Consider the following 15,401-nt stretch of genomic DNA (forward strand, 5'->3'; position numbering starts at 1 on the left):
TTCTCCTTTTGGGAGTGCTCTTATGAAATGCTTTTTTTTTTAATATTTTTATTTATTCATTATGTGGGGGGGAAGAGCAAGAAGCATCAACTCCCATATGTGCCTTGACCAGCAAGTCCAAGGTTTGGAACAGGCAACCTCACCGTTTCCAGGTTGACGCTTTATCCACTGCGCCACCACAGGTCAGACTGAAATGCTTTTTGAGTCTAACTTTTAGACACTCTCCATCTCACATCTACCTCAAACATTGAGAATTGCTTTCACATTAAATGTTGAAATTTGAATATATTTTTTTATTATTTTATGCAGGGGGTCTCAAACTTGCGGCCCGCGGGCCGCATGCGGCCCGCTGAACAATTTTGTGCGGCCTGCAGACTAATCCACAAAGTTCAAAATATTTTGGATAAAATTAAGTAAGCCTAGGGGCCTACTTGTATTTTTCATTTCTCTAGCATCCTAGCTAGATATTAGCTTAGTTAACAGCAGTTGTGATGCGAACTACAGTTTCTGGTCATTTTGTGACACTGAGTAAACTGCATGTACGATTGTGCTTGTTGTACTGATTTTTTTTTGTTTTCAACTGCAGTGAGAAAAGTGTTGCTTAACAGTTGCCTTTTGTAGACCTAGTGCGGCCCGCCGAAGGGCTGTGATCTTGCTCTGCAGCCCACATGCTGAGTTGAGTTTGAGACCCCTGATTTTAAGTATAGCTAAACTGAATTGCAGCTGCAGATGAACAAAGCGCCATGTTTTGTAGACATTTAATTATACATGTATCGATTGTGATTTTAGATGTCTTATTTTGGAAGCATTATATATAATTTCTGGCCTCCAACATTTTTTGGCCCTTGGAAACCTCATAGGCTGTGAGCATTGAGCCCCTAGAGCCAAATGTATAAAACCACTTTGACTCAAGTTATATGTTTTTTCCAAGCCTGCTTGCAAAATACAGGGATGCTTCTATTCCTGTAGCTCTCAGTGTCATTGTCACCTCTGATAGGCTTTTACCAACTTAGTTTGCTAGCTTAAGTTTTGCCAACAGGATGTTTGCTAATTTTCACAGCATTGGTAAATTTGCCCTCATCTATTTTTTGACTGTTAGTTTGAGGCACAGATTGTGTCTGTTTCCTTATCTACTACATAACAAATGACTTAGTACATTGTAGATACTCAGTAAACGTTAGACAAGTGAATGAAGAAAAAAATGTTTGTTATAAAGTGAAGTTCATAGCTCATTTTACCTAAATGCAAAGAGAGGTTGTCCATCTGGAAGGGATCTAAGGTCTCTTTGAGCTGAACATCATTTACAAAATAATTCACACATACTCAGTGTTTTTGGTATAACAAGGTCAGAAAAGCATTTTTTTTTTTTTTTACTTAAAGTTTATAAAGCCATCTGACAGTTTACTAATCATTTATATTTTATTATGATCATTTACTTTCACATGTAGTAATTTATCTTGATTTTTATTTTTTTAATTTATTTTCCCTTGGATGGTCTTATTCTTTGTATCATTAAGGAAATTTTTTCTTTTTTTAATTTAGAAATTAAATTTAATGGAGTAACATTGGTCAATAAGAATACATAAGTTACAAGTAAACATTTCTAAAGCATTTGAACTATTGTTGCATTATTGCCTGTCACCCAAAGTCAAATATTTTTCCGTTACCATATAGTTGCCCCCCTTTACCTCCCTCCCTGAAGACCCCCTCCCCCTGAAAACTACTTCATTTTGTCTATTTCCATGAGTCTTGGTTTTTACTTAAAAATTTTTTTTTATCTTATTCTCTAAATCTGTGGTTCTCAATCTTGGCCTGTTTTGTTCTTCAAAAGAGATATTTGACAAGGTGTGTGGATATTTTTGGTTGTCACAACTGGGTGTGGGAGGATGCTACTTTGTTAATGACCAGAAGAAAGGATTTACTTCAAAAAATCATAAAATATGTCCCTAGCAGAAAAGAATTATCCAATCTAAAACATCCATAGTGCTGAGGTTGCTAAACCTTACTTTTAGGTCACTTTAAAAACATTGATCTCCGCTTTATTCTTAAAATAATGATTATATTTAAAAAATGATTGTTTATGTTTATGATACACCTTTTGCTTCATTATACCTAATGCTTTTTCAAGTCTGTAAAAAGCTTAGTTTATTGAAGTTAACAGGTTGAATAGTAATAGACATTTATCAATATAATTTTTAAAAAGTCTTTCCTCTCTGTTTCTTCAATTGTTGCCAGATATAAAGAGAGTTTTGATGGCTATCATGTAATTCTATCAATTTAATGTATCTTTATTAATCTTTTTTATAGGTCCCTTTAGATGGACTATAATACTGCAGAAGCCTTTTCATCAAAAGGATTAATGCCTGCATTACCATCTCTGTAATAAAACGGAAAGCTAAGTGGTGGAGGCCACAGACACCTCAAACCTGGATTCCACAATTCTACATTAAGTGCTGGAGTTTTTATTACTCTGCTGTCGGAAAGCCTTTGCCAATGCTTACAAGGAACTGTTTATCCCTGCTTCTCTGGGTCCTGTTTGATGGAGGTCTCCTAACACCACTTCGACCACAGCTACAACAGACTTTAGCCACGGAACCAAGAGAAAATGTTATCCACCTGCCAGGGCACCGATCACATTTGCAACGAGTTAAACGTGGCTGGGTATGGAATCAATTTTTTGTGCTGGAGGAATACATGGGCTCCGAACCTCAGTATGTGGGAAAGGTAATGGCCTGTTTCTTTTGACAAGCGCTTGATAGCAATGGGGATTATGCATTGTGTATTGTGTGTGGATGTTTTGCACAGGAGTTGAACAAACCAGTGACTAGAACACTGGAGAGGAAATTCAAGAGACCTGGTTTTTCTTCTTGATTCAGTGACGTGGGTAAGCTTTGGAATATCATTTAATCCCTCTTTACTTTAATTATTCTTGGTGATTTTAATAAAATTAATATATATTTGGTTTCTATTTTTGACATTTCTTGCTAAACATAAAGTTAAAATATATAGAAGTCAGTAGAAGTCTTGTGATAGCACATTATTGCTCATAGACATTATAAAATTGTTCACCAATAAGAGACAGAAAAACACACACCAGGTGTAAATATTTTAAACTGCTGTTGATGTCCTTGAGTCACCAAGATGTCTTTTTTTTTCTCTCCCTTGAAAACATGACATAAAATTAGAATTGTGGTTCTGAAGTATTTGACTTGGCTTGCTTATGTTTCATAAATAATCTCTTTATTATATGCTCTTCAAGCTATTAATGAAGCAATTTATGACCAAATTAAAAACTTTTGGAACCCAAATATGTACACATCAATCTTCAACACAGCACACATATTTCTAGCCATACTTCAACTTATAGAAATTTCTTTTTTTTTTTTTAAGAAAATAGTTGATGGCAACTGTCTGTTTCAGCACATTTATCCTTTACTGCTATTTTCCTTTCATAGAATTTTTTTTTGTATTTTTCTGAAGTTGGAAAGGGAGAGGCAGTCAGACAGACTCCTGCATGCACCTGACGGGGATCCACCCAGCATGCCCACCAGGGGGCGATGCTCTGCCCATCTGGGGCATCGCTCTGTTGCAACCAGAGACATTCTAGCGCCTGAGGCAGAGGCCATAGAGCCATCCTCAGCACCTGAACCAACTTTGCTCCAATGGAGCCTTTGCTGCGAGAGGGGAAGAGACAGAGAGGAAGGAGAGGGGGAGGGGTGGAGAAGCAGATGGGCGCTTCTCCTGTGTGCCCCGGCTAGGGACACCCACACGCCAGGTCGATGCTCTACCACTGAGCCAACCAGCCAAGGTCCCTTTCATAGAATTTTGACCTATGTCTAGAATAGATAGAACTTATCAATAGCACTGGAAAAACTTTTTTATTTTTTAAGAAAGATTTTATTTTATTTTGATACTTTTAATTCTGATTTCAAACTTTAAAACTTTTTTATAGTTTTAACCATGTATGAAAAGTTTAAAAGAACTCCAAGGGCAGAAAGGAAACTATAGAAAGAGAACTATTACAAAGCAGATATGTAGAAGAGTAAGTCTTTGGATCATTAAAGTCCTCAGAGCTTGCTGGAAACCTAAACTAATGATAAACATGATTAAGTCTTATGATGACAATGTTAGGTCAAAGAAGAAAGTTCATTCAAGATCTTAATTTTTTTCATTACTTTTTTGGAATTATTTTTGGAAAACTATTTAAAGAATATTGACTAATACAGTATGGCAGGTCCTTCAATAGAAACATTTGTTGAACATGAAGACATAGCTAAAGTCTCCCTAAGGTGTATGAATTCCCAGACAAATTTTTCCTGTGAGACATTTGTTTACATATAGAAATTTGAGTGACAGCCTTAGCAGGTAGTGGCGCAGTAGATAGGGCATTAATCTGGGACACAGAGGATGCAGGTTCAAAACCTCAAGTTTGCCAGCTTGAGCGCAGGCTCATCTGGTTTGGGCAAGGTTCACCAGCTTGAGCTCAAAGTCGCTGGCTTGAGCAAGGGATCACTCGGTCTGCTGTAGCCACCCCAGACAAGGCACATATGAGAAAGCAATCAATGAACAACTAAGGTGCTACAATGAAGAATTGATGCTTCTCATCTCTCTCCCTTTCTGTCTGGCTGTCTCCATCTGTCCCTCTCTCTGTGTCTTTATCTCTGTCACAAAGAAAAAAAATGATTTACATCAGATCAGTCTTTGCATACAACTCCAGCAATCCAGTTTCTAGTAATCTTGTAAGAAAAAAAATTATCAGTACCATTAAGTAGGAGCAATGTCTTGACAGGATTTCCACCCACTAGGAATCAAGACCTGGTCATATTGCCATGGGACAACCCCAGGGGTCCCAATTTCTGAAGCTCCACAGGGTATCTGGTGATCTCAGAAATGAGTAGAAAGCCAGAAAGAGCCTTATTGGACCCTGATGGGAGAAATGGACACTAAGCTCAATCAGTTTCAGTCCAGCTCAGCTCACCTCATCCGGATGGTACTGCTGACCACAAATAACCCTAAGAACAAGAATAGTCTTTGGCCCTGGCCAGTTGGCTCAGTGGTAGAGCATCAGCCTGGTGTGTGGGAGTCCCAGGTTCAATTCTTGGCCAGGGCACACAGGAGAAGCGCCCATCTGCTTCTCCACCCCTCCCCCTCTCCTTCTTCTCTGTCTCTCTCTTTCCCTCCCGCAGCCGAGGCTCCATTGGAGCATCGTTTGCCCGGGCGCTGAGGATGGCTCTGTGGCCTCTGCCTCAGGTGCTAGAATGGCTCTGGTTGTGGCAGAGCGATGCCCCAAGATGGGCAGAGCATCACCCCCTGGTGGGCATGCCGGGTGGATCCCGGTTGGGCGCATGCGGGAGTCTGTCTGACTGCCTCCCCATTTCCAACTTCAGAGAAATAATAATAAAAAAAAATAGTCTTCTAAAATCTTGAGAAAAGTTCTATAAAACATAGAAGTTTCCTTGTGTCACTGTACATTGCTTGTGCTTATATGACTTCTTCATACAATCATAGAACAAGATAATAATCACCAAAACATTTTTATAGTAAAATAGGTTCATGTTGGGCTGGTACACTTGTTACTGGTGAGTAAAGTTAATATAGGGCTTGAGTTTTGAAATCTAAGACAATGAAGAGGTAGTAGCAGAGTCCTAAAACAGCTTCATGGGTGTCACTTATCTGAACTGTGCCTATAACACAAGCTGGACATGGAGTCAAGATTCCTGGCAAAGATTTTATGAATAGGTATGCTCTGGTTTAGTTTAAAGTACATCTATAGTCTTTAGATGCTCAAATTTGAAGTGACAGAGTTGGCATTTTTTTGAAAAATTAATGAAACTACTTCTAGTCTGTCCTTACTGTAGCATTTCACATCCCAGTGAATGTAAGGAAAATGAGAGAGACAGAGAGGGAAAGAGAGAGTGAGTGAGAGAAGGACAGACAGGGACAGAAAGAAGGGAGAGAGATGAAAAGCATCACATTGTTGTGGCACTTCAGTTGTTCATTGATTGCTTTCTCATATGTGCCTTGACTGGGAGGCTTCAGCTGAGGCAGAGAACCCTTGCTAGAGCCAGTGACCATGGGCTCATGAGGTTATGTCTGTGATCCCATGCTCAAGCCAGTAAACCCATGCTTAAGCTGGTCAGCCCACTCTCAAGCTGGATGAGTCCATACTCAAGCCAGCAATCTTGAAGCTTTGAACCTGGGTTCTTAGTATTACAGGTTTATGCTCTAACCAGTGCGCCATCACCTACTCACACAAAAAATAAGTTTATTAGTTGTAAGGCCAGCAGTCAGAGCCACCATCACTGCCATTCACATGACAGTTCTCATTGAATTTGGACAGACAGTAAATAAACTATGGAGCCAAAAACTGGTGGGCCATGCTTTTATTCTAGCCTCACAACCAGCCGGTGAGTAAAAACACACAGGATACCAAAATCCACTCACATATTCTTCAGTTCCACAACCAGGAGAATCTTTTTTGTTTTTTCCTAGAATCAAAGGCCCCCACCAACTAAATCACTTCTGGTTCTTCATGTGCTACCATGGCTTCTTACTCTCTGCACAAACTGGCTTCTCTTTTAGTACTCTGCCATCTTGGCTGCCTTCTCTGAAAACATGGCCTCTTTCTCCTACTTCATCACAAACTTTTCTTGGTGCAAAAACCCCTCCTCCAGCACACGTTAGCAGGAAGATAATTAGCCATTTCACCTGGCAGCATCATTACCATGAGCAGCGCCATTTTTGACAAAGTGAGCATAAAAATCACATTTTACAAACTTATTTGCCCAACATTTCACCCCTATTGCTCACTTTGCAATCCACAATCCACACCATAGGCATTCCTGTGCAAGGAATTAGGCACATCACACAAACAAATTACAGCAACAGCCTCAAGTCATACAATATCTACAATTACAAAGGTGCCCTTCACTGTGTTTCTCTGAGCACTTTGCCCCAAATGCAGAATGTCCTTGGAGCTTCTCTCCAACTGGATGAAAAGCTTCCCGCAGCAGGAGGGCCTCCAGCAGACCTGCCCCCCCATCAGGGTTTATCACATTGTCCAAAAGCCATATATCCATCCAACACGGGAACAGTCCAGGAATCAGTCCATGCACACGGGGCCTCAGGCCTCCCCCCTCATCCCTGCCATCCTGGCAGGTCTTACGATGATGTACCAAGGGGGAGAACATGGCAATGGCTGCCAGCATTTTTGCCTCTGGTCCAGAGAGCATGCTGTCATCCACCTGTTTGTCCCACAAACATATCAGGGGCTTAGTAGGTACTACTTGCTGCTGGGTTCTCACCTGCTCTCTGTGGACAGCAGCTTCAGCCCGATTCTCCTCATCTTCAGAAGAGGAGCTGGAAATGCCTACTCCCACTTACTCAGATCCACTTTGCTGGCACGGCTCCATCTTAGTCCCCTGTGGCTGCCAGCTCTCAGCAACTTCCAGAGCAAACGACAACTGATACACCTGTAATTCCTTCTCCAGAGACTGCTCCATTTCCAGGTGCAACTCGTGAACTTGGTCGTCCTCCTTCTCCAGCGCTTGCTCCAGTTCCAGGATCTACATCTCTTTTTCCTGTGACCATTCCAACTCTTTCTGCTCCTCAGTTTGCAGGTCTTGGACAGCCTCTTCCACAGAGCTCTTGGTTTCCTCACACATGGCTGTAAAAATCAGCCAGCCTACAGTCCCCAAAAAGACAGGCATGGAGAACCATAACAGCAACCAGTCACCTACCTCACCCTTCAAGGGTGGTGGCGGCTCCATACCAATCTGACCTGAATCCTGCCAACTACACCAAATGTAAGGCCAGCAGTCAGGGCCGCCATCACTGCACTTTACTTGAAGGTTCTCATTGAATTTGGACAAACAGTAAAGAAACTGTGGAACCAAAAACTGGTGGGCCATGCCTTTATTCTAGCCTTGTAACTGGCTGGCAAGTAATAACACACAGGGCACCAAAACCCACTCACATGTTCTCCAGTTTCACAACCAGAAGAATCCTTTCCAGTTTTTCCTAGAATCAAAGTCCCCCCACCAGTCTAAATCACTTCTGGTTCCCCATGTGCCAACATGGCTTTTTACTCTCCTCACAAACTGGCTTCTCCTTCAGTACCCTGACATCTTGGCTGCCTTCTCTGCAGAAAACATGGCCTCCTTCTTCCTACTTCTTCACAAACTCTTCTTGTTGTGAAAATCCCTCCTCCAGCACACGTTAGCATGACAATAGTCCTTCCCAAGCAGGAAGGTGATTAGCCATTTCACCTGGCAGCATCATTCCTGTGGGCAGCACCATTTTAAACAAAGTGAGCATAAAAATCATATTTTACAAACTTATTTGCTTAACATTAGGTACCGCTCTATTGTATTTTGTTATAGCAGCTCAACCAGCCTAAGACATCTAGGAACACTGGAAGGAACGAGCCATATGTTTATAATCATGAGTTTGGAAAAAACATATTATATAAATGATTACCCAGATGTTCACTTTTTTTAAATGTTTAATTCAGAGTATCCAATAGTGATATTTTGCACATCTCTATTGCTCTATTACAGCAGAGACTATCAGTGTTTTTTTTTTACTAGGGGAAATAGAGTCATTAGTATATTTATCTTTAATTAGAGAGTCAGTTCCAGAAACCACAGAACCAATTAAGAAAAAATATCTGTAATATTTTGTTCCCTTACAACCACTCCTGGTACCAATATTTGTGTCAGTGAGGGTTCTCCAAAGAATCAAAATAAATAAGCTATGTATACACATATATTTGCTTTAAAATTCATGTTTACTTACTTATTTTAAATATGTATAGCTCATGTGATTGTGGATATGAAAGTTCCAAATCTGCAGGATAGGCCAACAAACAGGGGACCCAGAAAGAACTCAAGTTTGAGCTGAAATGTCTTCCGCTGGCAATTTATTTTCTTGTCTGGGAGAAGTCAGTCCTTGTTTTATAAAGGCTTTCAGCTGATTAGATGAACCTGCCTATTATATGCAAGAACATCTGTTTAACTTAGAATCTACTAATTTAAATGTTAATCTCACTCAAAAATACACCTTCACAGAAACATTCAGAATAATGTTTAATCTAATATCTGGGCATCCTGGCCCACTGAGTTAACATTCATTAGAGAAACAAGTGCTGGTTGACTCTCAGGATTTAAGGAAAATTACTTTTTAAAAGATTTGTGGCCTCACCTGTGGTGGCACAGTGGATAAAGCATCAACCTGGAATGCGGAGGTCGCTGAATCAAAACCCTGGACTTGCCTGGTCAAGGCACATATGGGAGTTGATGCTTCTTACTTCTTCCCCAAACTCTTTCTCTCTCTCTCTTTCTCATTCTTCCCTCCTTCTCTAAAATAAATAAAATAATAAAAAATTTAAAAAAAATTGCCAATGGTGAAACTAACAGCCATGTGTGCTTTTTTTTTTTTTCCTATCAAGACATCTAGCAAAGAAGAAAAAGAAGCAGATGATTATATCACTCATTATTGCAGAGTTATAAGGCCAGTGCGACTGAAGAGAGAGAAGGGTATCAAGAAAGGAAAAGTCAAATAGAAACTAGAGTGAAACTATAAATACTAAAATTCAAGAGATTTAGAGATTTAGTAACAAAAACTTTTATAGATATGAAAATTGTAACAGTGGCAATATAATATCTGGGGGGTAATTATATAAAAAATTTGTTTTGGAAGGAAAAAAAGAAAGTTAGAGGTAGTAGGATAGTTTGTTAAAATTGCTACAATTGTAATACAAAAATATTTTGTCTACTTTAAATTTCTTCTAAATTAACACAATATTATGGCAATATTTTTACTCGTATATAAAACTTTGTACATAATAAAAATGCAAATTATATTATAAAGTTACACCGACACATTTAAAAATGTTTTTATGGCTCAACTATCATCTATCTATCTATCTATCTATCTATCTATCTATCTGTCTGTCTATCTATCTAGTCTTGTAGCTTTAATAGAATCTTATCATGCAGTTTTCATGTTCAGTTTACTCCTAAGGTCTGAGCATTCAATATCAAAGTAATTTGTGTTCATTTGAGATTCAAGATTAATTATACCAACTCAGTCTTTATAAAGATTTAAAACCTTATGCATCCTCTTGACTCCTGCCTCACTTACATATCTGAGGATCTTTGTGGTATATTCAATTGCCCTAAATCAAGGTCTTATTTCTAATCCTTCCAGCTGCCAAATGTATTGACTGGCTGTTAATCAAAGCATCTTTAGCTACCTGCTCTTTCTATAGCAAAATATCACAAGAAACCATTAGGTAAGCCTGATATTTTATTCCACACCTTGGTTCTTAAACATATCCCTGAATTTTATAGTTTTTCCCAGTGCATTGAGGTATCTTTGAAGTAATCATCTTTGAATATGACTAGATAGCAATATGTTTAAAAGGAAAATTGCTTGAAATGGAATTTGAACAACTACATAACATAATAAACTAAAGTACTTTTCAAATAGTCAATGCCCATTGTATGCCGGTTCTCTCTCCTTTACAATTTACTTCTGCTTCTGGTATGCTAGTTACTTTATAAGAGCTATGCCATAAAGCTTTAATGTGTTTGCTTTAATTTAATTGTTGAGACCTTGAATAAAATTTAACTATCTTTATATCAATATATAAATGACTGAAACTGGGATTTCAAAAATAGCATGGACAGCATTAAGATTTGAGCACTATCTTTCTTTTTCTTCTTTTTAAATCTCCTTTTCCTCTCTTCTTCATCTTTCTCCTTCTGCTGTTTTTTTTTCTACATCTAATTATATGTTATTTTTTTCTTCTAAACATTCTTCTGTATTATTTATGGATAGTGTTACTTAACAGCTAGGCCAAAAAGTCAGGAGGCTTTGATTAAAATTCCAGGTGTTATAATAATTATCTACAGAAAAGTGTTTAAGTACATGTGTGTCAATCCATACTAATAATATAATGTAATGTCACATACCCAGACTATGTATTCACCAGAAATATCTCAATTGTGTATATCACAAACTTCATTGTGTGTGTGTGTGTGTGTGTGTGTTTGAGCATGTGTTACTGAACTCTTGTCTTTAAAATATTAGTTGGAGAAATTGGAAAATAGTGCTGTCTCCGGACTAACAAGGATAATTATGTACAATTCGCATGTTATACTAGGTGATAAAAGATAAAACCTAAAGGAATTATAAGGGAAGTACCCTGGGAAAGCCACCTGTATAAAAGTTAATGAAAAAATAGGGAGCATAGAGTACCTAAATAATAAAAATTTCAGATTTTATGTTCTGATCTTCTAACAACATTGAGTTCATGAATATATACACTTTATACAACTCAAACATACTTGAAATATGAGTGAGTTCTTCTGGTTGACTTTAAGTATAGTACATACATGTGAGAAACATTCCTCTTTGTTGACTCTGAAAAATAGTAACCCACTGTCATGAAAGATTCTACCTATATTTCATTGTTCATGAGGCACCATATATTTTATTTTTTATTTTTATTTATTTTATTTTTTTAACATTTTCTTTTTAAAATTATTTATTTATTTATTCATTTTAGAGAGGAGAGAGAGAGAGAAGGGGGGGAGGAGCAGGAAGCATCAACTCCCATATATGTGCCTTGACCAGGCAGGCCCAGGGTTTCGAACTGGCAACCTCAGCATTTCCAGGTTGATGCTTTATCCACTGTGCCACCACAGGTCAGGCCCATATATTTTATTGTTACTGACATTTAATCAATGTAACTAATATTTGAAATTACTATTATGAAAGTGATCAAGTTCTACTCCTGGGAATTTCCCATAGAGATGGTATAAAGGAGATTTCCTATATATCATATACATAATCACTTTAGAATAAACTTTTAATGTATACTAATACTCATTCTTAATGAATGATGTTGCTTTTTGTTATTGTTTTATGTCAACTATTAAGAACTCTTAGTCTTCTGCAGTTTCATGATTGTTGTGAGAAGACATGAGATACCTGGGTCAGAGACAGGGGACTATATCCCTCGCAGGACAACAAGCAGCTTGAACATCAGCAAAATTGAATCAGTTTTTGTTGCCCCACATACCACAGGGGAAAAACAAATAGGCCCAGGTGGATGCTGTGAAGCAGTGGGCCTAGAAGAGGAACCCTGATAATTCTTGTCTTTTGATTGGTTAGGAGATATTATCTCTGTTTATTGAGTAATAAGCATGTCTTTCCTTTTCATTGGATGAAGATATTATCTTGACCCTGGTTCAGTGGTAAAGCATAGGCCTGGTGGGTGAATGTCTGGGTTCACTTCTCTTATCAGGGCACACAGGAAAAGCACCCATCTGCTTCTCCACCCCTCCCCTTCTCAATTCTCTCTCTCTTTATCTCTCTTTCTCACCTTCCTATAGCCATGGCTCAGTTGGAGTGAATTGGCCCCTGGTGCTGAGTATGACTCCATGGCCACTGCCTCAGGTGCTAGAAAGAGCTCAATTGCTGAGCAACAGAGCCATTCTCCAGATGGGCAGAGCATTGTCCCCTAGGGGGCTTGCCATGTGGATCTTGGTTGGAGCATATGCGGAAGTTTATTTCTGCCTCCCCCCCCTCTCACTGAGTAACACACACAAACAAAAGCTATCTTAACTTTTCAAGGTGGTTGCTATATGTATAAACATTGTTAAAAGTATAGTCTTAAAAAAAAAGATATTTAGTGCTCTCTGTGTAAGACCTGTAGGAACATAAAAAAAATGATGGAGAATTGTCTCCCAAAGCCATGTAGTGTGCTGACTCACTAAAGCAACACAATATACTGTAGTGATTTCAATTTAAATACTTTCTTCTGACAATTAATTGAGTTGCTTTGCCATTAGACAGATAATGAACCCCCTTTTCCTCTCTCTTTTCTTTTTAAATAACATTAAAAAGATTCCTCCAACAGTTTATATCCACTTATATTCTGAATCTTGGATTTAGAGTTATAAACAGAAAAGTGGGGTAAAACTGATATTTAAAGAAATGTTTCAAATCTACTTCTATTTCTTAGTGATGTTGGTCTTTGCAAATTAACTATCTTCCCAATAAGTAACCTTTGCAGTATACATACTTACTTTCCTATCTAAATGATAGATGATAACTTATATTTCAGCTACTGGATATGAATAATTGTTTGGGATATAACCTCCTCATACTTATACTGATAGTCTCATCCCTTGTTTAAAATGTAAGAATTACTTTTTCTGACATAAACAATAATTTACTATTATAAAGAGCGGATAGTTCATATAAAATTAAAATTCTCTTTATGAAGTACTAAGTGCTAGTGAAATTGGATATAATTGTTTGGATATAGTTATGTGGTTTTCATCATATATTCATCCATCTATTATAAAGTATATAAAATTTTAATTCAGAATGTGGTTTTGAAAGTGATGGGCATTAAAAGAGGGCAATGCTATTTTTTTCATGATACATAAAATGCTCTAAATGCAATTTTCTGTTGAATAAGCTTACAAAATAAACAAAGCATTGGTAGAATTGAAAGATGGAATTACACTTGTATCGACCGTGTCAGTTACTGTTGCAAATATGTTTCAAATATACTTTTAAAGGCACCCCTGAAGAACCAGTTTTGAAGCTTTAAAAAGCATACAAAATAAATTAAAACACAAGAAAACTTCTATTTTGAAATAAAAAGGAGGTAATAAGAAATGGCTGAAACCACAACCTTCCAGTATTTTTTTCCCTTCCATTGAGACATTTTAAGACGAAATAGGAAAATATTTATCCACTATTGGATAAATAAGAAAATCTATTATCCACTACATGATTGTGATCTGAAATTCATTAAAATTCTACTTTTATTTCATAACTGTCCACAAATTAAAACACTGAACTCATGTATTATAGTTCCAAAGAACATGGAAACTAGCAACAGTTACATTTCTATCCAAGGATAGGAGAAACATTGTTTTATTTCAACAATCAGAGCCCATTAACCCATTTAAAGCTTTGCTTTTTTTTGTTTGTTTGTTTGGGGGTTTTGTTGTTGTTGTTGTTGTTGTTGTTATTTTAGAGAGAGGAGGGGAGATAGTGAGGCAGACTCCTGCATGTGCCCTGACTGGGATTCACCTGGCAACACCATCAAGCCAATGCTAGAGTTATTTTTAGTGCCTGAGGCTGACACATTCATAGCAACTGAGCTATCCTCAGCACCTAGGGCCAATGCTTCAACAAAATGAGCCACTGGCTGTGCAAGGGGAAGAGAAAGAAAAGGGGGAGAGGATGGGGAAGAGAAGAAGATTGTTACTTCTCTTGTGTGCCCTGACTAGGAATCAAACCTGGTACATCCATATGCTGGGCTGATGCTCTATTCCCTGAGCCACCAACCAATGCCAAAGTTTAGATTTAAAACTAGAGTTGAAAATATTATAAAATTGAGACCAAAATTAACATAGTGTAAGTATAATCTTTCTTTTTCTTCTCCTTCTTTTTCTTTCTTTCTCCCTCCCTCCCTCCCTCTTGTGCTTCCTTTTCCTTCTTTCTCTCCTTCTTTCCTTCCTTCCTTCTTTCCTTCTTTCCTTCCTTCCTTCCTTCCTTCCTTTCTTCCTTCCTTCCTTCCTTCCTTCCTTCCTTCCTTCCTTCCTTCCTTCCTTCCTTCCTTTTCCCCTTCTTTCTTTCCTTTTTTTCTTCTTTCCTTTTTCTCTTCTTTTTCTTTCTTGACTAGGAAAGATCCTGAGAGACCAAAAGAAAGGACAATTTAGGGTAAAATTAGAGGTTCTTCTAACAGGTACAAAATAGGAAATATATGTACAGAAATACACCAGGATTCTTTTTAGAGTCATTAAAGACTTCTAAAAAATCCTAAACATATTTTCAAATATAAAGAAATGGCTGCAAAAGACATATCATATGTTACTTGGAATCTCTGCCTAGATTTCTTGGTTGCCTAGTCCAGTGGTCCCCAAACCCCAGGCTGCGGACTGGTACCGGTCTGTGGGCCATTTGGTACCGGTCAGCAGAGAAAGAATAAATAACTTACATTATTTCCATTTTATTTATATTTAAGTCTGAACGATGTTTTATTTTTTAAAAATGACCAGATTCCCTCTGTTACATCCGTCTAAGACTCACTCTTGATGCTTGTCTTGATCACATGATACATTTATCTGTCCCACCCTAAAGGCCAGTCCATGAAAATATTTTCTGACATTAAACCTGTCCATGGCCCAAAAAAGATTGGGGACCACTGGCCTAGAAGACAGACCCAGAACTGTGAATGAGTATTAGACAAGTTGCCTGCTCTTAAACAAGTTGAATTTCATCATGACTCCATGAAAGCTTAGACAGTTAAATGGATGTCTGTAGTATTTGGCTCTTGTGGATTATAAAATATCAAGGCTTTCTCTTCACAG

The 15,401-nt window shown here is 38.0% G+C and overlaps 1 protein-coding gene across 4 annotated transcripts in view; it reads left to right on the forward strand.

The window, feature by feature from the left end:
* Positions 1 to 15,401, forward strand: part of CDH12 (cadherin 12) — a 979,368-nt gene that overhangs the window by 749,433 nt on the left and 214,534 nt on the right. For all 4 annotated transcript variants that reach the window (XM_066374045.1, XM_066374074.1, XM_066374064.1 and 1 more), the window contains exon 4: positions 2,308 to 2,724. In XM_066374045.1, coding sequence (XP_066230142.1) covers positions 2,494 to 2,724 — 231 coding nt within the window. In that variant the 5' untranslated portion in view covers positions 2,308 to 2,493. The remainder of the gene's footprint in view (positions 1 to 2,307; positions 2,725 to 15,401) is intronic.

This window comes from Saccopteryx leptura, chromosome 1 (genome assembly GCF_036850995.1).
Source record: "Saccopteryx leptura isolate mSacLep1 chromosome 1, mSacLep1_pri_phased_curated, whole genome shotgun sequence".
Taxonomy (NCBI): Eukaryota; Metazoa; Chordata; class Mammalia; order Chiroptera; family Emballonuridae; genus Saccopteryx; species Saccopteryx leptura.